This window comes from Castor canadensis, chromosome 5, assembly GCF_047511655.1.
Source record: "Castor canadensis chromosome 5, mCasCan1.hap1v2, whole genome shotgun sequence".
Lineage (NCBI taxonomy): Eukaryota > Metazoa > Chordata > Mammalia > Rodentia > Castoridae > Castor > Castor canadensis.
In genome coordinates, this window is record NC_133390.1 from 88,178,279 (window position 1) to 88,199,483 (window position 21,205).

At 43.2% G+C, this 21,205-nt stretch overlaps 1 protein-coding gene across 1 annotated transcript in view; it reads left to right on the forward strand.

The window, feature by feature from the left end:
- The window catches only part of LOC141423462 (uncharacterized), a 64,984-nt gene extending 51,308 nt beyond the window's left edge, over positions 1 to 13,676 (forward strand). Inside the window, exons 4-5 of the mRNA XM_074075241.1 lie at positions 10,648 to 12,800; positions 13,550 to 13,676. Of these exons, the coding sequence (XP_073931342.1) occupies positions 10,648 to 12,800; positions 13,550 to 13,554 (2,158 nt within the window). The 3' untranslated portion in view covers positions 13,555 to 13,676. The remainder of the gene's footprint in view (positions 1 to 10,647; positions 12,801 to 13,549) is intronic.
- Positions 13,677 to 21,205: the final 7,529 nt, after the last annotated feature.

Below are 21,205 nucleotides of genomic sequence, written 5' to 3' on the forward strand. Positions count from 1 at the left end.
TGTTTAATATTCCCTAAGCTCTATGGGGACAGGTAATTACTGTAGTTTGGATCTTCAATGTCCCCCCAAAGCCCATGTATTAAAGACTTGGTCCCCATCTTGTGGTGCTATTGGAAGGTGGTGAATCTTCATGAGGTAGGGATTAGTATAAGGAAGTTAGGTCATTGGGGGCATGCCCTTGAAGGAGATATTGGGACCTTGGCCACTTCCTGTCTTTCTCTTTCACTTTTCATCCACCTTGAGATGAACAGGCTTCTTCCACCACACTCTTCTGGCATGAGGTAGTATGCTGTACAAAGCAACAGGCTCAAGTGCCCATAATCAAGAACCTCTGAAACCATGAGTATTTAGTTAAGAGATAGAAAATGGCAAATAGTTTAATGTCCATTTTATAGACAGATAAGGCTTAGAGAAATAAACTTATCCAAGTTCTTGGAGATAGTACTAAAATGGAAAAGGATTTAAAACATTTCTGGAAAAGTTCCCTTTTAGTGAATATCAGCAGGATGGCAGAATGTGCTTAGGTCTCATTCCTCAACAAAAACAATGATCCCACATCCACTGGGGGAAAGTGCCTCCTGGCTGAGGCCCCTGGCTGAGGAAAGTGGCTTTGAGAAGGAAAGCCCACACCTTGGTTACAGGCCCACCTAATGTGATCCTAACTCTGAACGTCCATCTTCCTATGGACTAGCTAGAGTCCCATTTGGTCACAGTTTACCCTCTAGTCAGTCACATCTACTATAATACTCAAAAGAAGCCATATCTGTTTGTGCTCCTTGTAATAGGCCCTCTGAACTTGAACTAAGGCAGCTTTCTAGATATAGTTCCTGACCCAGTCTACTGCAGTTTGGATGCAGTCTGTCTATCCAGGAACTGATGACATTCACTCCTGTTGGAACTCCTGCCAAAATGCCCACCAACATTTAGCCAAACTGTAGATCGTGAAGTACTCCTGTGCACAGTATGGAGGCAGTTCTGTTTACCCAAGGAACCACCAAGGATCTGCTCAGAGACTTGGTAGGAGACACACTCATCCGTACCTCTAGTAATAAGCCTGCTACCTGCAGACTTGCCTCATGTTCTAGCTCCAGCCTTGCTTGACTATTATCACAGAAATAGTCCCATTCCCCTGGGGATCAGGAAAGAATCATGGCCACATGTGCCTCTGTAACAGACCTGGATCATATCAAGGACCAAGCAGCAGCCACATGATCCAGCTCCTGCCTGGCTTGACTGAAATTCTGGAGGCAGTCCTATTAATCCATGGACCTGGCAGGAGACCATCTATTACTGCCAAAAGTCTATAAATTAGGAAGAGAAATTCTCTTTCAACTACATGAACACCAAAGCAAAACTACACAGATAATGATGAATCAGGAAACATGACACCCCCAAAGGAAACTAAGAATGATGCTTCAGTAACCAACTCCAAAGAAATAGAAATCTATGAACTGCTTGAAAAAGAATTCAAATAATTGTTTTAAGGAAGCTCAAAAGCTATAAGAGAACACACAGAGAGACAGCTAAATGAAATCAGGAAAATAAAACATGAACCAAAATGGAAGTTTACAGAGATAGAAATCATAATGAAGTACCAAACAGAAATTCTATAATTAATGAATATAATGAATGAATGCAATGGAGAATGTCAATAGCAGACTTGGTCAAGCAGAAGAAAGAATCTGTGAACTCAAAGACAGCTCATATGAAATTTACACTGAGAAGAGAAAAAACAATGAAAAATGCGAAGATTTGCAGGACTTAGAGGACACCATCAAATAGAAAGATGTGTACAATATAGGAGTTCCAGAACAAGAGAGAGGAGAAAGGGGCAGAAGTCTTATTTAAAGAAATAATGTCTAAAAACTTCACAATCTTGGAGGGAGGGTAATGAATATCTACATCCATGAATCTCAGAGATCTGAAATGGGAAGAAGATAACATCAACACATGCTGATGTTTGTGTTTGATAATTAAATTATCAAAAGTCAAAGGAAAAGAGAATTTTAAAATTATCAAGAGACAGGTAACTCATTATGTTCAAGGGGACCTCCATAAGGTTACCAGTGAATTTCTCCATAGAAACCTTGCAAATCAAAAGAGAATGGAATGATATACTCAAAGTACTGAAAGAAAAAAAAAACACCAACCAAGAATACTATACTCAGCAAAGCTATTCTCAGGAAATGAAGGGGAGATGAAGACTTTCTCAGACAAACAAAAGCTGAGGAAATTCCTTAGAAAACTAGACTGACTTGTAAAAAATGCTCACAGGAATTCTTTAAGTTGAAGCAAAAATATGCTTATTAGTAACATGAAAATGTATGAAAGTATAAGTCACTGGTAAGGATACAATTAAAATTTTAATCGTCTGTAAGTTACTTTAATTCTAGCATAAAAGTTAAGATAAAAATATTAAGATAAATTTAAATACAATAATTTCTAAATGGAAAATATTTTAAAAGATGCAAATTATGATATAAGTAACATAAAATGTGAAAAGGAGAAGCAAAAGTGTAGTGTTTACATGCAATTGAAGTTGTTGTCAGCTTAAAATAAACTTATAACCCTAATTACGTGTTATGAAAATCTTATAGGAAGGATAAAGAGAAAAGCTGTTGTAGATGCACAAAGGACAGGAGCCAAAGGTTAACACTACAGAAAAATCATCAAGTAAGTGGTGGAATGGATAAAAATAAAAAACAAGATCGGATCAGATGCTGACAATAAGAGTCTCACTTTAGCATTAGGGACACACACAGGCTGAAATGAAGGGATGGAAAAAGATATTCCATGATATGACAAGCAAAGGAGAGTAAGAGTGACTATATGTATACTAAACAAAATAGAGTTCAAGTCAAAAACTGACATAAGAGATGAAAAAGGTCATTATGTAATGTAAACATCATCCCAAGTGCTTTTTCTGACCACAGCTGAATGAAACATGAAAATTCCCAAATACATGGAAACTAAAAACTGCACTCATAAACAACCATTGAGTCAAAGGAGAAATCAAAGGGAATTTTTTTCTTTTTTTTTTTTCTCGGTACTGGTGTTTGAACTCAGGCCTTACAACTTGAGTCACTCCACAAGCCCTTTTTTGTGAAGTTTTTTTGAGATAGGGTCTCCAACTATAAAACAAACAGAACAAAATATAGGGGAAAACCTTCTTGATATTGGTTTGGGATTTACTTTTTGGATATGATATCAAAAGCACAGACAAGGGATGCAAAAAATAGACATGTGCGGTGCTAAACTAAAAAGCTTCCATATGACAATCAATCAAGAGAAGGAGAAGGCAATCTATGAAACTAGAGAAAATAGTTTCAAATCACCTATCTGATAAGGGGCTAATACCAAAATATATAAAGTACTTTAACAAGTTAATAGCCAAAAGACCAAATGACTCAATTTTAAACATGGGATATGAGCCAATTAAATAAACATTTCTCAAAAGAAGATATACAAGTGGCTAACAAGTATATGAAAAAGTACCCAACTAATTATAAGGAAATAAAAATTAAAACTACATTGAGAGATCACTTCATGCCTGCTAGGATAGCTATTGATAAAATAAAAATACCAAAAACAAATGTTGGCAAAGATGTGGATTAAAAAGAACACAGGTAACACCCGCACATTATAATTGTAGCTTAAATTGGTACAACCATTATGAAAAACAATATGAAAGATCACCCAAAAAGCAAAAATGGACCTACCATATGATCCAGCAATTCCACTATGGAATTCAATGGGAATGAAATTAACTCATCAAAGATCTAGCTGGTTGCCTGTGTTTGCTAAGGCATTATTTACAAAACCAAGATATTTAAACAACCTAAGTGTCCACCAACAAATTAATGGAGAGATGGAAAGAAAGAAAGACGGGAGGGAAGATAGAATAGTATTTGGCCCTAAAATGAAGGAATTCAGTTCTATCACACACTATAAATGAACCTAGAAGATGCATGCTGAATGAAATAAATGTGACACAGAAAGACAAATAACACTGTTCTCAATTATATGTGGATTATAAAAAAAAATTCAAACTCATAAAACCTGTGAATAAAATGCTGGCTGCCAAGGGCTTGGAGGTAGGGAAAGGGGACAGTGAGAACACAAAGGTCACCTATGCAGGATGAATAAATTCTGGAGATCTAATGCCCAGAATACTGACTAAATTAATAATACTATAGTGTATACTCGAAATTTGCTGAGAGCTAATCTTTTTTTAATGATCTTATTAGCTTATAATAGTTGTGATATTTACATATGCACTTACAATATACCTTAGTTAGATTTATCCCCTCCATCATTCTCCGTTTCCCCCTCCTCCCTTCTTAGAACAATTTCAACAGGTTTCATTCTTCTGTTATCATATATAGATACAAAACACATCACTATATTCACCCTCATTATCCCTTCCTTGTGCCACCCCCCTCACACTGGTATATAACCCTGGAAGAGATTTATTTTTCCTTCCTGCCATTCATTTTTTAAAAATTAAGTGTGTATGTCCAAGGGGGATTTGCCTTGGTTCTTCAGGTTTATCTAGATCATGCTTTTTTAAAATCAACCCCCTTCCCTCCATTACTTACTCATTCTCTATCACTATGCTCCCCTAATATTCTTCAACCTACTGTACAATGTATTATGTTATATTCATATGTAGATGGGTTGCCTCAATATTCTTCATCTTCTAACATTTTCTTTCTAAGAGTTGATCTTAACTCTTAACTGTGTGTAGTGACAGATATGTTATATTGGTTTGATTAAGGTAATCACTTTACACTATATATACTTATCAAAGTATCATATTGTACACCTTAAATATAAATAATGTTTATTTGTCAAGTATATCTAGGTAAAGCTGGAGGGAACAAAAGGTCCCTTTTGCTTCTTCCCAGTCAATCTTCCTACCCAAAGCAAGAAATATTCTCATTTATATCACCATAGATTAGTTTTGCATACTATTGAGCTACATACAAATCATTTCATTCTGAATGTAAAAGTAAATAAATAAGTAACACTTCAGTCTGATTTGGACATATCTCAGCACATGAACATAACAAATGCAATTAGGATGATACCAGAAAAGAGCTGGGGAAACCAGGAATGGCTTCCTGCATCAGGAGTATTAAAAAATGGCCAAGACTTGCTATGCAAAGACAGTCCAAAGAGTCAGAGGCCAAAAGAACATTTTCAGGGAAGGTTTTAGGGGTGGATTAGGGGAGAACAGCCCCTTGTTGCACAGTTCCAGGGAGCATCATTTGCAGTGTGTCATTCAGTTGCATTCTACTGGAGATGTGCTCTGGAGATGCACTTTAATGTGAACAGCTGGGGATGTGTAACGTGGTAGCCTTAGAGAACAAAGCTAGAAAAGTAGGTTGGCTCCAAATTATGGAGGGCTTTGAGTGCTGCAGCTCACTTCATCCAGTAGGTAATGAGGAATGTACAGAATATTTTTAGTGTCCTGGGGAGTTGCATGACCAACTCTTGCATCCTAGACACATTCATATAACAATGGGCTTGGGTAGCAAGCAAGAGACAGAGGCAGAGAGACCAATTAGGAGACGTTTGAAGTAGTGGTAAACCTGAATAAGCATGGAGGCAGGGAAAAGGAAAGGGAAGGGTTTTGATCTGGGGAATCATTATGAAGAAAGACAGGCCTTGCTGACTTATTGTATGTATGTAGGAGGAAAGTGACTCATTAGTTTTTTGACTTTTAGAGTTTAAGTAACTCAGAAAGTGGGTCCTGAGTTGGGGGCATGACTCAAGTGGTAGAACACCTGCTTAGAAGTGCAAGGCCCTGGGTTCAAACTCCAGTATCACCATAAAAATGGAAGGAAGGAAGGGAAAGAAAGGAAGAAGGCATTGATGTCATAGAAATGAGGAGAAAAACAAGTTGGGGCCATTAAGCCATACTGAGTTTGTGATGAAAGCAAATCATCCCAGCAGAATTATATTTGGAAGTGTGATCAGACCTTGTGAAAGTCCAAGGGGCTAGAGTCTTTGGAAGTTTTTCAATCTGCAAGAAAAGGAAAAGTTGAAGTCTTGGGGGATTTGATTATGAGTCTTGCTCCAGTGATTTTTTTTGCATGTATCTAGGATGTGGAAGAAATCCCTCTCCAGGCTGCATTTCTCTAAAGGGAAGATGTTACACCTATCCTGAAATAAAGCTGCTCTACCATTATGAGGAATTATTCTCAATATCAATAGCTATAGCCCTATGCAAAGTCTCATGCATGAATATCAGTGATGTTGAGAAAATTACTTTCTCTGAAAAAAACTCTTCTGTATGGTTCAATGATGCATGGACCCCTGCAAAGTAAATTCATAAATATTGATTCAAGAGATAGCACAGAACAGATGGCAGAGCACCATGATTCCTGGAGGTGTAATGTAACAGAGGTGTGACAAGGGGTCAGTTGCAGGTAGAGTACTAGATTGAAAACCAGCATCCAAATTATTTCTATAATGTTATATTTTCATGTAGTCTTATGTATATTATCTTTTGTAACCTAAACTTTTATTTAAATTATATAATTATATAAAATCTGGGGGAAAAGAGGGAAATGACCCAGAATTCTTTGTAGTCATTTTTACACTTACATTTTTATATTTTTGTGATTAGTGGATACTGTATACTTATTTTTGTCCCTTTGACTCTTCTGTATTTTCCACAATGGTCCTCATAGCTTTTAGTTTAAGTGGTCACATGAATGGGTAGACTAAAACTGACTAAGCCAAGTTCCTGGTGATGGGAATTTAACTTATTTCCACCTTTTCAAAGTGTAACAAACAATGCTTTATTCAATGTCCTCGTGCCTATTTTCCTTATATTTTGTATTATATTTATGGGTTAGTCTACCAGAAATGGAAATTGGCTGGATCAAAGAAAAACTGTATTTTTCAGGGGCAGAGTGCTGGAGATTGAGCCAAGGGCTTCATGCATGTTGAGATTGTACTCTATCACTGAGACACTCCTCCAGATCCTCACATTTTTTTTTATGGTTCTTAATACATGTACCAAGATTTGTCTCCCCAAGTTTTATCCTGTTTTCCCTTGGCCCCAGTAGTATGAGTATTACTCTTCAGTGACTTTGCTCTGACTGGATATTTAAATTGCTAATTAAGGAGGTGAAAGATCATATTTATTAAAACCTAAATTTTTAAAAGTTAAGACATTTTTCTTTGTTATCTTTGATTTTGTGTGTGCAGTTGCATAAAAATCATTATTTTCCTCTATAAAAGCAGTGATTCACAGGAGGTGGAGATTGGGAGGATCACAGTTCAAGACCAGCCCAGACAAAAAGCTTGGGAGACCTCAGCTCAACTGATGGCAGGGCTTGGTGGTGAGTGCCTCTCATTTCAGCTGTGGGGGAAGAATAAATAGGAGAATCATATGCAGGCTGGCCTGAGCAAAAAGTGTGAACCTACTGCTGAAAGGAATATGAGGTCTCAGCGGGCCCCAACCCCCTTGTTGGAGAAACCAGTACCAAACATCCCATGTAGATAAGATAAGCAATGAGGCAGGGCTCAGTTAGGGCATATAGAATGTGAGGAATGCAAGATGTGAGATACGAGCAAGATGTGAGATACGAGCAAGATGTGAGATACAAGCAAGATGTGAGGTACGAGCAAGATGTGAAGTACGTGCAGGATGTGCTCTGCCTGCTTGTCTAATGTTGATAACAAAAATATGCACGCCACTGCAGTCTATATAAGATTTCCCCCTAAGAGGCTCAGGGTCTTGCTTTCCTAACCGGTCCTGCGTGTCCGTGTGGGAGCTCGACCCTGGCTAGCCAGTCCAATAAACTCTGCTTTGTTGATTGCATTCACGCCTGGCTCTCTGTCTCTCGGGGGAATAGGATTCCGGGTCCTAACATTTGGAGGTCCCACCGAGATTTCATTTTCTCGAGAGACAGAACCTGCCTGCGAGAAAGCAGGGGCGATCCCAAGTCCTAGGCGTTGGGAGGGGATCCCAGACCCTCATTTGGAGGAACTTGAGTGTTCCATTTGGGCCGCGGCGGGGATTCGGCCAATCCCCAGGGAGATTCATTCTGGGAATCTCGCAAGGAGGACCACAGGGTCCTATTGGGAGAGGCTTTCCTCTCATTTGGGCTCGAGCATTTTAGGAACCCTGGCGCCAGGTGAAGAACTAATTGAGCTAGTCGACCGACCACCCGTCAAGTGGACGCCTTTCGGCCTGATATCCCAGTTGGACGGTGAGGAGGTTGAATGGGGTGCGCACCAGTGTGAGAGAAGGACCGGTCCGAGCGAGTGCTGGAGAGTGTTGTGTGTGTGTGGAATTATTGTTGCCTTTACCCTTTTTGTTCTATCTCTCTTGGTGTTTGAGTCTCCTTCCACAATGGGACAGGGACAAACAACCCCAAAGTCTCTGATCCTTTCTCACTTTCCAGAAGTTAAAGAAAGGGCCTTAAATGCGGGTCTGGTCATCAAGAAAGGTAAGTTCGACACCTTTTGTTCTGCAGAGTGGCCCACCTTTGGAGTCGGGTGGCCCATTCAAGGTTCCCTCTCCCTAGACCTGATCACTAAGGTTAAAGCAGTCATTTTTCAGCCAGACAATCGAGGCCATCCAGACCAAGTTTCTTACATTTTGGTTTGGGAGGATCTGGTGAGGAGCCCTCCCCCTTGGTTAACAGTTTTTCTGACCCACCCCTCCAGTTCGGCCCCCGGGGCTAAAACCCCAGTTACGCCCGCCTTGGTCATAAAGGAGGAGGAAAAACTTCCTCTTCCCACCTTGACCGGTCCTCAAATTAGGGCATCTCCTTCACCATCTCCGGTCTTACCAGAGAGTTCCCCCCTTTACCCATCCCTCGCAGGGGCAGAGGAAGATCGGCCGCCTCCATACATGACTCCCCCTGGCCAAGCCAGTGCCCCGGAGGAGGAAATTTCCTCATCCTCCTCAACAGGACTGGCAGCAGGAGGAGGAATGGGTCGAAGACTTCGCCCCCGAGGGATCCGGGAAAGGGAGGGGGAAGACGGGCCCCCCTCATCAACACAGGGGGAGGAAACTGTCCCTACACTTCCAGTCCGGATGGTGGGCCAAGGGGGACCGGGAGGAGGGCAACAGTTTCAGTACTGGCCCTTCTCCTCCAGTGATCTATATAACTGGAGGACGCAGAACCCGCCCTTTTCTGAAGACCCCAAGTGTCTCATAGATCTCCTGGAGTCCATCATGCATACACACCGCCCCACTTGGGATGACTGTCATCAGCTGCTCAATACTCTTTTTACGACGGAGGAACGAGAGCGCATCCTCAACGAAGCGAGGAAGAATGTCTTGGGGGATAATGGGAGACCCACAACTCTCCAACCGGCCATAGACGAGGCTTTTCCCCTACGCCGGCCTGATTGGGATTTCGGGACCGCAGAAGGTAGGGAGCGTCTTCGGATCTACCGCCAGACTCTGATGGCCGGTCTCCGAGCGGCCGCTAGAAGGCCCACCAATTTTGCAAAAGTAAAAGCAGTCATTCAAGGGGAAAACGAAAGCCCAGCCGGTTTCTTAGAGCGCCTCTATGAGGCATACCGTCAGTACACCCCGATTGACCCTGAGGCGGACCTCCACCAGTCTGCTGTGGTACTCTCATTCATTAATCAGGCAGCCCCAGACATTAGGAGAAAACTCAATAAACAGGAAAACTTAGGGGAGATGACTATAAGGGAAATGCTACAGGTAGCAGAAAAGGTTTTTACCGCTAGGGAAACTCCAGAAGAAAGGGAGGAAAGACAGAGAAAGGAAGACAGGGAAGCCCAGGAGAAATTGAGAAAGGAGGACCGGGAGTTCCAGGCTAAGGAAAACCGAAAGCAACAGAGAGAAATGGCTCGTATTTTCCTAGCGGGTGTCCGGGACCAACCCAGAGGAGGGGGCCACGCCAGGACCCCGGATAAGGAACACTGTTTTTACTGTAAGGAAACGGGGCATTGGAAGAGAGAATGTCCTAAGTTAAAGGGAAGAAGAGGGTTTGGAAGGAGACCGGGGGAAAACAGGGAAAGGGAACGAGCAGTAGAGCAGGCCAGAGTCCTACTAGCCGGAGAAGAGGACTGAAGGAGACGGGGCTCAGACCCCCTCCCCGAGTCCTGGGTAACAATGCATGTGGAGGGGAAGCCGATGGGGTTCATGGTGGATACCGGCACCCAATATTCGGTTTTAAACAAGGCACATGGACCTTTGAACAAGGCACGAACAAGTGTTGTTCAGGGGGCCACCGGTACGCAGTTATGTACATGGACTACCAAAAGAAAGGTGAACTTAGGAAAACACCAGGTCACACACTCCTTCTTGGTCGTCCCTGAGAGCCCCGCTCCCCTGCTCGGACGGGACCTACTCACCAAAATAGGGGCCCATATCCATTTTGAACCAGATGGAATAATTGTGACTGATCGAGAAGGGAGCCCGATTCATGTCTTGTCCCTATCATTGGCTGACGAGCATCGTCTGTTTGAGAGTCAACAGGAACCAGGAGGGGACATGACTCATTGGGTAAAAAGATTTCCCACGGCCTGGGCGGAGACTGCGGGAACCGGCCTCGCCAAACACCTCCCGCCCGTAGTTATACAATTGAAGGCTTCTGCTCTCCCCATTCGGGTGAAACAGTATCCTATGCCTGAGGAGGCCTGAAGAGGCATAGCCCCTCATATCCACAGGCTAATAAAGGAAGGAGTACTGCGACCTTGTCAGTCTGCCTGGAATACTCCTCTGCTCCCCGTCCGAAAGCCGGGAAGCGGGGACTATAGGCCTGTGCAAGACCTACGAAAGGTAAACGAGCGGACGGAGGACATTCATCCCACCGTTCCAAATCCCTATACCTTGCTCAGCCACCTACCCCCCTCGCAAGTATGGTATACAACCCTTGATTTGAAAGATGCTTTCTTCAGCATTCCATTGTCAGAAATTAGTCAGCCGCTATTTGCTTTCGAATGGCAAGAAGATGGGGGCCAATCCGGACAGCTCACTTGGACCAGACTGCCGCAAGGATTTAAAAACTCTCCCACCCTGTTTAATGAGGCCCTGAGCCAGGACCTGGAACCTTTTCGTCGGAGCCACCCACGAGTCACTCTATTACAGTATGTTGATGACTTACTGTTAGCGGCAGAAACCCGAGAAGAGTGCATCAAGGCTACTGAACACCTGCTAACGGAATTAGGTGAGCTGGGGTATCGGGCAAGTGCCAAGAAAACTCACATCTGTAAAAGGTCAGTGACGTATTTGGGTTATCGGATTGCAGATGGGGCAAGGTGGCTGACTGATGCCATGAAACAGACTATTCTGGCTATCCCATCCCCGACATCCACTAGGGGGGTGAGAGAATTCCTGGGCTCCGCGGGGTTCTGTAGACTCTGGATTCCAGGATTTGCGGAAATAGCCAGACCCCTATATGAGGCCACCAAAGAAGCTCCAGATTGGAGTTGGGGAGAGAGAGAACAACAGGCCTTTGATCAGCTAAAAGACGCTCTTTTGCAGGCCCCTGCCTTAGCCTTGCCAGATCCTACAAGACCATTCACTCTGTTTGTAGATGAGAAAAAGGGGGTAGCCAAAGGAGTCTTGACCCAACAGCTAGGTCCCTGGAAGAGACCAGTGGCATACTTTTCCAAGAAATTAGACGCAGTAGCGGCAGGATGGCCCCCCTGCCTCCGCATCATAGCGGCCATTGCCGTGCTGGTGAGAGAAGCCAATAAACTAACCTTTGGACAGGCCCTCTGGGTAACGGCCCCTCACCCGGTGGAGGGAATACTTAAACAACCCCCTGGGAAATGGATGACGAATGCCAGGCTCACCCACTACCAGGGGCTCTTGTTGGATTCCCCTCGGATCACATTCACAGATCCCGTAATCCTGAACCCTGCCACCTTGTTGCCTAACCCAGAACTGCAGACACCTGTCCATAACTGCAAAGAATTCCTCTCCGAAGTTACACAGGTACGGGCTGACCTAAAGGATACCCCCCTGTCCGGCTGCAAATTAAACTGGTACACGGATGGAAGCAGTTTTTTCCAAGATGGAGCCCGAAGGGCAGGGGCAGCTGTAGTCGACCAAGAAGGAAATACGGTATGGAGCAGCGCCCTCCCACCCGGAACATCAGCCCAAAAAGCGGAATTAATTGCCTTGGCAGAGGCCCTGGAGAGGGCAAAAGGAAAGCGAGTCAATATCTACACCGATAGCCGCTATGCTTTCGGTACCATCCATGTCCACGGGGCCATCTATCGCGAAAGAGGATTCCGCACAGCAGAAGGAAAACATCTAAAGAACCTAGCCGAAGTCCAGCGTCTATTAATGGCAGTGGAAAAACCGAAGGCAGTGGCAGTGATGTATGTCCCAGGCCACCAGTCTGCCAAGACGCCGGAAGCTGTCGGTAACAACAGAGCAGATCAAGAAGCAAAGAGAGTAGCAATGGTGAGTCCTCCCATGGAGACAGGGCAACCTTCCACGGTTGCGGCGATAGACGTGCCGGTCCCAGAGCTCCCTCCGCTACCCCCCCGACCAGAATACTCCACAGAGGATTTCACTTGGATGAGAGCCCACTCCCCCTTTAGAGAAGGGGAAGACGGATGGAAAAGCGACTTGGAAGGCAAGTTAATTCTGCCTGAAAAACTCGGACGATTCCTGTTGGCTAACTTACATAAGTCCACCCATTTGGGGCGGAGAAAATTACTAGACTTGTTGACATCTGCGCAGCTCCGATTTCCGAACCAGACCATAGCAGTCCGCCAAATTGTGGAAGATTGTGCCAGCTGCACAATCATGAAACCAGGACGAAGGGAGGGGCACCATACAGGTACTCGGGAACGGGGGAGGGCTCCGGGAAGAAGTTGGGAAGTGGATTTTACTGAGGTAAAACCGGGAAAGTTTGGGTACAAATATTTGCTGGTATTCATAGATACCTTTTCAGGCTGGGTGGAGGCTTTTCCTACAAAGAAGGAGACGAGTCAGGTAGTGGCAAAGGCTTTGCTAGAGGAAATCATACCCAGATATGGGGTGCCCGAGGCAATTGGGTCAGATAACGGTCCGGCTTTTGTTAGTAAGGTCCTGCAGGGACTAGCCCAGACTATGGGGGCCAATTGGAAGCTACATTGTGAATATAACCCCCAGAGCTCAGGGCAAGTAGAAAGGATGAATAGGACACTAAAGGAGACTTTAGCCAAATTGGCCCTGGAGACTGGCGGTGATTGGGTGACGCTCCTTCCCTTGGCCATCTTCCGAGTCCGGAACTCCCCCTATGTCCATGGGCTAACTCCCTTTGAGATCCTGTATGGGGCTCCACCCCCCATCATTCAGAGGACCTTAAGCCCAGAACTAGGTGATCTGGCCCCAAATTACCTGACCATGTTGCAGGCTTTAGCTAAAGTGCAACAACGGATTTGGCCCTTAATTCAAGCATACCACGCTGTTAAGAGGGACCCGGCTCCGGAACATGGCATAGTCCCGGGTGACATGGTATGGGTTAAAAGGCATCAGTCCAAAACCCTAGAGCCTAGATGGAAAGGACCTTATGTTGTACTGTTTACTACCCCTACCGCCCTCAAGGTTGATGGCATCGGACCTTGGATCCACCACTCCCACGTGCGTCGAGCCAATCATCAAAAACAAGAAGGGGTCAAGGAGTGGACTGTACGGCGGCACCCAGACAACCCATTAAAGCTAAAGCTTTTGTGGCCCCGGGAACATGCAGAGCCTTCAGGAGCAGCCACGGATGGGGTGGCTGATCGCTCTGATCTTGCTCAATGCCCAGAGCGGGAGCCTCGCAGAAACCAACCCTCACCAGCCCTATAAGCAAACCTGGATACTCACCGATGGGGAGACTCATATCACCCTCAACGAGACTACTCGCACTGCCCCCATAGGAACTTGGTGGCCGGAGCTTCAGTTCTGCTTCAGAGACATCAATCCTGCCTACAAGTCTACTGCCCCGGAGTCAGCCCGACGTTATGGGTTTTATGCCTGCCCCGGCCACAAAAAGAACCAGGAATGTGGGGGGATACAATACTCCTTCTGTAGGTCATGGGCATGTGTCACATCCAATGATAGTGAATGGAAATGGGGGATATCAAAATCAGACCTAGTCAAATTTGCCTTTGTAAATGGGATATTAAGGGGGCACAGAATTCCAATACCCACCCATAAATGCCAGCCCACGGATCTAGATAGAATCAAGGTCACTTTCACTGAAACTGGCAAGAAGGACACCCCTGGGTGGATACAAGGTAAGGTATGGGGACTTGTATTTTATAAATATGGTGGACATGCTGGCTCGACCATAGTGGTCAGATTAAAAATTGAGCCCATAGGGCCACCGTCCACAGCAGTAGGCCCCAATAAGGTACTTAGGCCGCCCAATGTAAAGCCATCTCCCCAACCTTCCACAACTCACCACCTTCCCTCAACCATAGCTCGGGCTAATGTTACAACTCCAAGACCATCAGAAACCAGCCCTCCCCTGGTGAGGCCCAGTCTCATGACCGCATCTAAAGACCCCCTCTGGGAGCTAGTGGGTGCTGCCTTCCTGACGTTAAACCACACCAACCCTAACATGACTAACTCCTGTTGGTTATGTTATGATGTGAGGCCCCCATTCTATGAGGCAATAGGGCTAAACACCACTCACGATACCTCATCTGAGGAAAACCCTAGTCAATGTTCCTGGGGAGACCGTAAGAGAGGTCTGACCATACAGCAGGTAAACGGCCAAGGAACCTGCTTAGGAAAAGTGCCAAAGAACAGACGGGACTTATGTACTGTTATTAACGCCAGTTCTACCTGGGGAAATGCTATTAAATGGGTAATTCCAAAGGACCATGGGTGGTGGCTATGCTCGCGGTCCGGACTCACCCCATGCCTATCAACTAAGGTGTTTAACAGCTCTAAAGAATTCTGTGTTATAGTGGTTGTGCTGCCCCGCATCCTCTATCATTCGGAGGAAAGTCTATATTCATACTGGAATATAGGAACAGGTGAGAGAAAGAAGAGAGAGCCTATTTCTACACTAACCATTGCTACCCTACTTAGCCTAGGGGTGGCTGGGGCAGGGACCGGCATAGCCTCCCTGGCTACTCAACATAAAGGGATGTCTTCACTGCGCGCAGCCATAGATGAAGACATAGAGAGAATAGAAACCTCCATTAGCCACCTAGAAAAATCCCTCACTTCCCTGTCTGAGGTAGTACTTCAAAACCGACGAGGTCTGGACTTGTTGTTCCTCCAAAAAGGGGGACTATGCGTTGCTCTAGGGGAAGAATGTTGTTTTTACGCTGACCATACCGGAGTTGTTCGTGACTCCATGTCTAAACTTCGAAAGAGCCTGGAACAAAGAAAACGAGAAAAAGAGGCAGGGGAAAGCTGGTTCGAGTCTTGGTTTAACCAGTCCCCATGGTTGGCTACCCTTTTATCTGCACTGGCAGGGCCAATAATAATCATCCTACTGCTTGTTACCATAGGACCCTGGATTCTAAACCGACTTATGACTTTTGTCAAAAGTCGAATTAATACTATCCAACTTCTGGTCCTCCGCCAACAATATCAGGCTCTTCATCCTCTCGAGGATGATTCCTCAATTTAGGCCATAAGAAAGGGGGGAATGAAAGGAATATGAGGTCTCAGCGGGCCCCAACCCCCTTGTTGGAGAAACCAGTACCAAACATCCCATGTAGATAAGATAAGCAATGAGGCAGGGCTCAGTTAGGGCATATAGAATGTGAGGAATGCAAGATGTGAGATACGAGCAAGATGTGAGATACGAGCAAGATGTGAGATACGAGCAAGATGTGAGGTACGAGCAAGATGTGAAGTACGTGCAGGATGTGCTCTGCCTGCTTGTCTAATGTTGATAACAAAAATATGCACGCCACTGCAGTCTATATAAGATTTCCCCCTAAGAGGCTCAGGGTCTTGCTTTCCTAACCGGTCCTGCGTGTCCGTGTGGGAGCTCGACCCTGGCTAGCCAGTCCAATAAACTCTGCTTTGTTGATTGCATTCACGCCTGGCTCTCTGTCTCTCGGGGGAATAGGATTCCGGGTCCTAACACTGCAAAAATAACCAAAGCAAAAAGGGCCAGGGGCACCTGGCTAGAAAATGCAAGGCCCTGAGTTTGAACCCCAGTACTCCTGAAAAAAAAAAAAAAAAAAAGAAAGCAACAACATGCCTGCATTTATATCTAAATTTCCAATCAGAACAATGGTGGAGGTTTGTGGCATACTTTGATTGTTTAAAAGTATTCATTCAAATTTTGTTGAACACTTAAATATATGCCAGCCCTTGCTGTGGTGGGAAGGGCATTACAAGCACAAGAAGTGGTATTTGCAAAGGAATGTGGGGTGTGAAAGAAAATAAAAATATTTTTTCATAGAAACAAAGATGTTTGCCATATATATTACCTATTGCTGCATAACAAACTATTCTGAAACACAATGGTTTCAAATAACAACACTGCTAATACTTTTCATTGTGTGGTTGGCTGGTTTTTCTGATGGGTGTGTCATCTGGAAAAGGTGGCTGGGGACAGACTCAGCTGGGATATCCCGCATGGTTGGGTAGCTCTCTCTCCAAGCAGTTATTCATACCCACGAGGTTGGTCCAAGCTGTCTGTCTTCAAACGGTGCCACAGTTTCAAAAGGGCAAGCTCCATGTGCAAGCATGTATCAGGTCTCTGCCTATATTACATGTGCTTGTATCCTAGTGGTCAAGCAAATCACATGGCCAAGCCCAGCCTCAGTGGGGGAGGGGACTACACAGGGATATGGAACCTAGGAGGTGTGATTCATTGGGAGTTGTTGGAAAAACAACCTCTCACAGGTATAATTAAGAGAACAATGGACCATAAAATTAGATACAGACTCCAGATTGCTGCAGCCTTCCAGCACTACTGAGAAGACGTTTTTGCTACAAATCCCTTAGAATGACTGCAAGGATTTTGCAGTTTTTGGAAGTATAAAAGGGATTTGTGTGAAAAGGCCTTGCTTTGATTTCAAGCTTTAGAATGATCACTTAGAAAGACCTACATGGTATTAGGCATGAGATAATTAGGACACAAATAAAATCATCACAGCAGGAAGATCATGAGGAGGCGGAAATATAGTTGAGAAATATTTATTAGTACTAAAATAGCATGATTTGTTGAGTACCAAATAAGTGCCAGTGACTTTACAATTCCATCTTACCCATCTTTATAATGATAATTTAATACAAGTATAGGCCACTGTGTTTAGAAGAATAGGAAACTAGGATTAAAATGTCAAGGAACATTGTGAGGTATTTAAGGAAAGTTTATGAGAGAGCTAGGATCCAATGAAACCAATGTAGTTTTCTTGAAGATAGAAGAGTAAAAGATTAGACAGACTGTGGAGACTATGTCAGTGTAGCTGGTAACAAATCAGTAGGAAAAAAACACATGCTTCTCTTTCCTGCTTATTACTCATGGGGTTAAACCTGTTGGGAGGAGCAGATGTCCTGGTTCATAGATGCTGGGTTAGAGTGAAGAAAGGGAAATGGGAAGGAAAAAGAGGACTGAGAGTAGTGGCTCTACATCTTTGGGCACAGACACTGAGGGCTTCTGATCACTACTCCAGTGTCAGCAAGCTTCAAGCATCAGAACTCGTCCCGGAGAGAGATAGTAAGTCAAAGTTATTGGTATAAGGCAGAGAAGATGGATAATGAAATATAATTTAAATTCCATATTTATTGGGTGTTTTTTTGTTTTGTTTTGTTTTGCTTTGCTTTGCTTTTTAACACCAACTCTGTCCTCCCTTTCAACTGGCTACTTGTGGGTGGGTTACTCTTCTCAGATGCCTATTTCCTTCTTCTTTTGTTTTTCTGTCTTGGTCCCTGGGGAGAATGGAAATTAGCTAAATGCAATGGGTGTTCAGAAGGCAGGCTTTGGTCCTTGGCCAAGAGAGAACTAATTCCCTCAAGAGTAGCAAAAAGTATCGCTTCACAACCTCACTTCATAGAGCTGAAAGGATTTCTTTGTTTCTTCAATATTCCAAACGAGGGCAGTTACATGTTTCAAGAATCTTTGATCACACACCCAAACAAATCTCTTAAATATACTCAATTATCAATTAGTATGTATTAAGCCATGGGGAGGGGAGGTCAACAGGAGATACCTAAAGTAGAATAAAACAACACCTTTTCTCACAACGCATGTTTAGCTTTTGTGTGAAAGTGTGTGTGTGTGTGTGTGTGCCTGTACGTGTGTGTAGGAGTGTCTGTCTTGCAGCAGGAAGATATATGTTGTAAACAGCAATCAGAACATAAAGCAGATTGGAGAAGGATTTAATCTGGTGTTATGGAGAGGCAGAGAAAGGAAAATTGAATGGAAGGGATGATATTTGAACCTGTGTTTGAAGAATGAAATGGGGCTGAGTGTTCAAAGTGAAAGTCACAGCCTGAGCCAAAAGCACACACCTGGGAAGTGCCGGATGTGGTTGGAGAATGGCTGGATAATCGGAATTACAATTAACAGACTTTTGGCCAATATAGGAATTCTTAGGCTTGTTTTTTTTTTTTTTAATGTGTGTTTCTTTCTCTAATTTAAATTGTCTTCTGAAACAATGTCAATCATTAAAAAATGCTGAAATATTACTAATCTTAGATTAATTCATTTTGATTAACTATATTTTAAAAAGCCTTGTTAATCATTTACTCCTTAGGGATTTAGTAAGAGGTGACAAAGGGTAACACATCAAACCACAAATCAGCAATTATTTGTTATCACTATGTAACTCTGCCTGGCACATACTTTGTACATACTGAATATGTGTTGTCTGGATGAATGTAGGTCAATGCTGCAGTAATTCATAAGCTATTTCTTGCTCATGTGTAATGTCCAGGGCAGGTCAGCAGGGAGCTTCTCATAACATCCCAGAGACCCATGCCAAAGGAGCTTCCATCTTGACACATGCTTGCACAGTCAACAAGACAGGGAAAATGGGATGTGACCAATTCTCTGCTAGCTTTTAACACTTCTATCCAGAAGTGACACAGGTCACTGTGTCTCCCATTTCACTGTCTGAAGCAAATCATATGACCAGATCTGACTTCAAAGGAAACAGGGCAGAGAAAGAGAATCAGAAAATTTGAGATTACCATACTGAGTCACTCATATAGTTGTTCCCTTTAACTCAGCTTTTGTTTTATAAGGAAACTTAAATACATTTTATGAATGAATATTGTGAAAATACTATTGATTCTGTGTGCATAAGCACAAAGTTAATTCCTATAGTAGATTTTGTGCATAGATAAAATGATCCCAAAAATTTCCTAACAGAATTCTGTTAGTTTGACAAGTCATAGTCCTTTGCCTTAAATCACTTTAAATCTTTGTATTGTTTCCACGTCAATGGCAGCCCACTTGCTATTTCTTGCCTCTTATGAGATAATAGCGTTTACTCTAAAACCCTGTTCAGTCATTGAACATCTTGCAGAAAATTTAGCTAGTGTAGACATATGCCTAGCGCTTGTACTAACATTTTCTATCTTCTATTCTGACACTTATTAGATGATTGCTTTAAAGCTATTTTTGAAGAGAGACTTGAAAGAGGAGAATGGATCAATCACTGTTTAGCCTGCTAGACCCTCTTTGATGTACGGTAACCAAAAGTCATTCTCATCACATCACAGAAGGTTTAGGTGAGGCAAGCTTGTGATCTCAGTTGAATTCTTAATACACGATAGGCTGTCTAGTGTCCCCACACAGGGGATGTAATTCAGTTTATAATAAAAGCTCAGTGCCCTTATTGCTGTTACCATACACAGCAGACTTATATACCATCTATTGTATTTTTTTTGGATGAAAGGAAAAGTATTAGATTATGCCCTAACTATCTTTCAGTGTGTACTTAACCAACTCACTGCACTAATTAGCATCTGGGTACTCTAATAGGGTGACACTCTGGACAGTTCCTAGCCTTCCTCATGTAGCAGAACTCCATGAGATCATTGTCCCCTTGTGGTGATGAACTAATTATTCCCATTCCATGGTAAACATGAGGCTGTTTTCAAAGGGCTTGGAACACACTGGCCATCTCATTGTATTAGCCATCAACTGGAAACGCAAGAATAAAGTAAAACAAGGTCTAAAGATAGCTTTGTATATTGACCTTTGCTGGAAGAAATGCTCAATGGCTGAGAGAGTCCATAGATAACCTAGTTTTTCCCCCATAAGCCTCTTGCAACAATAATGTACTTGCCACCTCAGCAGACATATTATATAATCAATACTTAGATGGCCATTGTTGCTGTTGGGCATAAAAAATGCATTCAAAAGGCAGAAGAATCTTCTGGAGACTCTCATTCTGTCACCAAGGCAGTCCTTAGGGAGATTCCCTCCAAAAGCAGATAGCCAGAGGAAATGTTGACAATGTTAGACAGAGTTTCTAGGACAGCAAGCCATGGGTCTCTTCCCTCCCCCAGCAGACTCCTGCACATAGCACTGACCCTTGCTGATGAATCAAAGGAGCTACTTAGGGTGTCTGAATATCTCCCTTACTGTTTTGTTTCAGGGCTTTTCCCCAAATGCCTAATTTTATGAAGAACAGAGATTGAGCCTTTCTATCATGGTAACAACATGATAAATACTAATAGGTCATAAGGAAGATAAAGATACTAAACTTAAAAAAAAAAACCCTGGTATTAAATATAAATGAATATTTTTCACTGTGAAGATGAGTAAATAATTCTGATATTGCTCAGAAAATTTCAATCAATGGCTATAAGTTGCACTGCCAAATGGAGTAGAGTAAGAAAAACATTTCATTAAACGATCACGTATGGTTTGAATCTCAGTAAGGCATTCCCTGAATTTGATATTTTTTATTTGAGAAAGTACAGATATAATTGACTTTTCCAGAGAGTTTTTTATTTTCTAGAATCTCTGAGTAGTTTTAATAGAAAGCCATAATTAGATCATGTTTTCCATGATCAGTAGAGCTCTATATTAAAAACTTTGACTATACATTGATAGAATATATCTCGTTTACTTTATGCAAACCACAACTGTGAAGGGATATGGAATGAGAACAGACATGCTAAAATGCTAACAAAGAAATCTCCTCACAACTCCCCCTACCCTCAAAAAATATTCAAGTAAGCATGTGGGATTTGCAATCAGGCTGCATCGGGGGGTCAGAGATCAAAAATAAATGGTAGGCCACAACATGCAGCGCTTTTAAAAAATAATGTCACATTCTT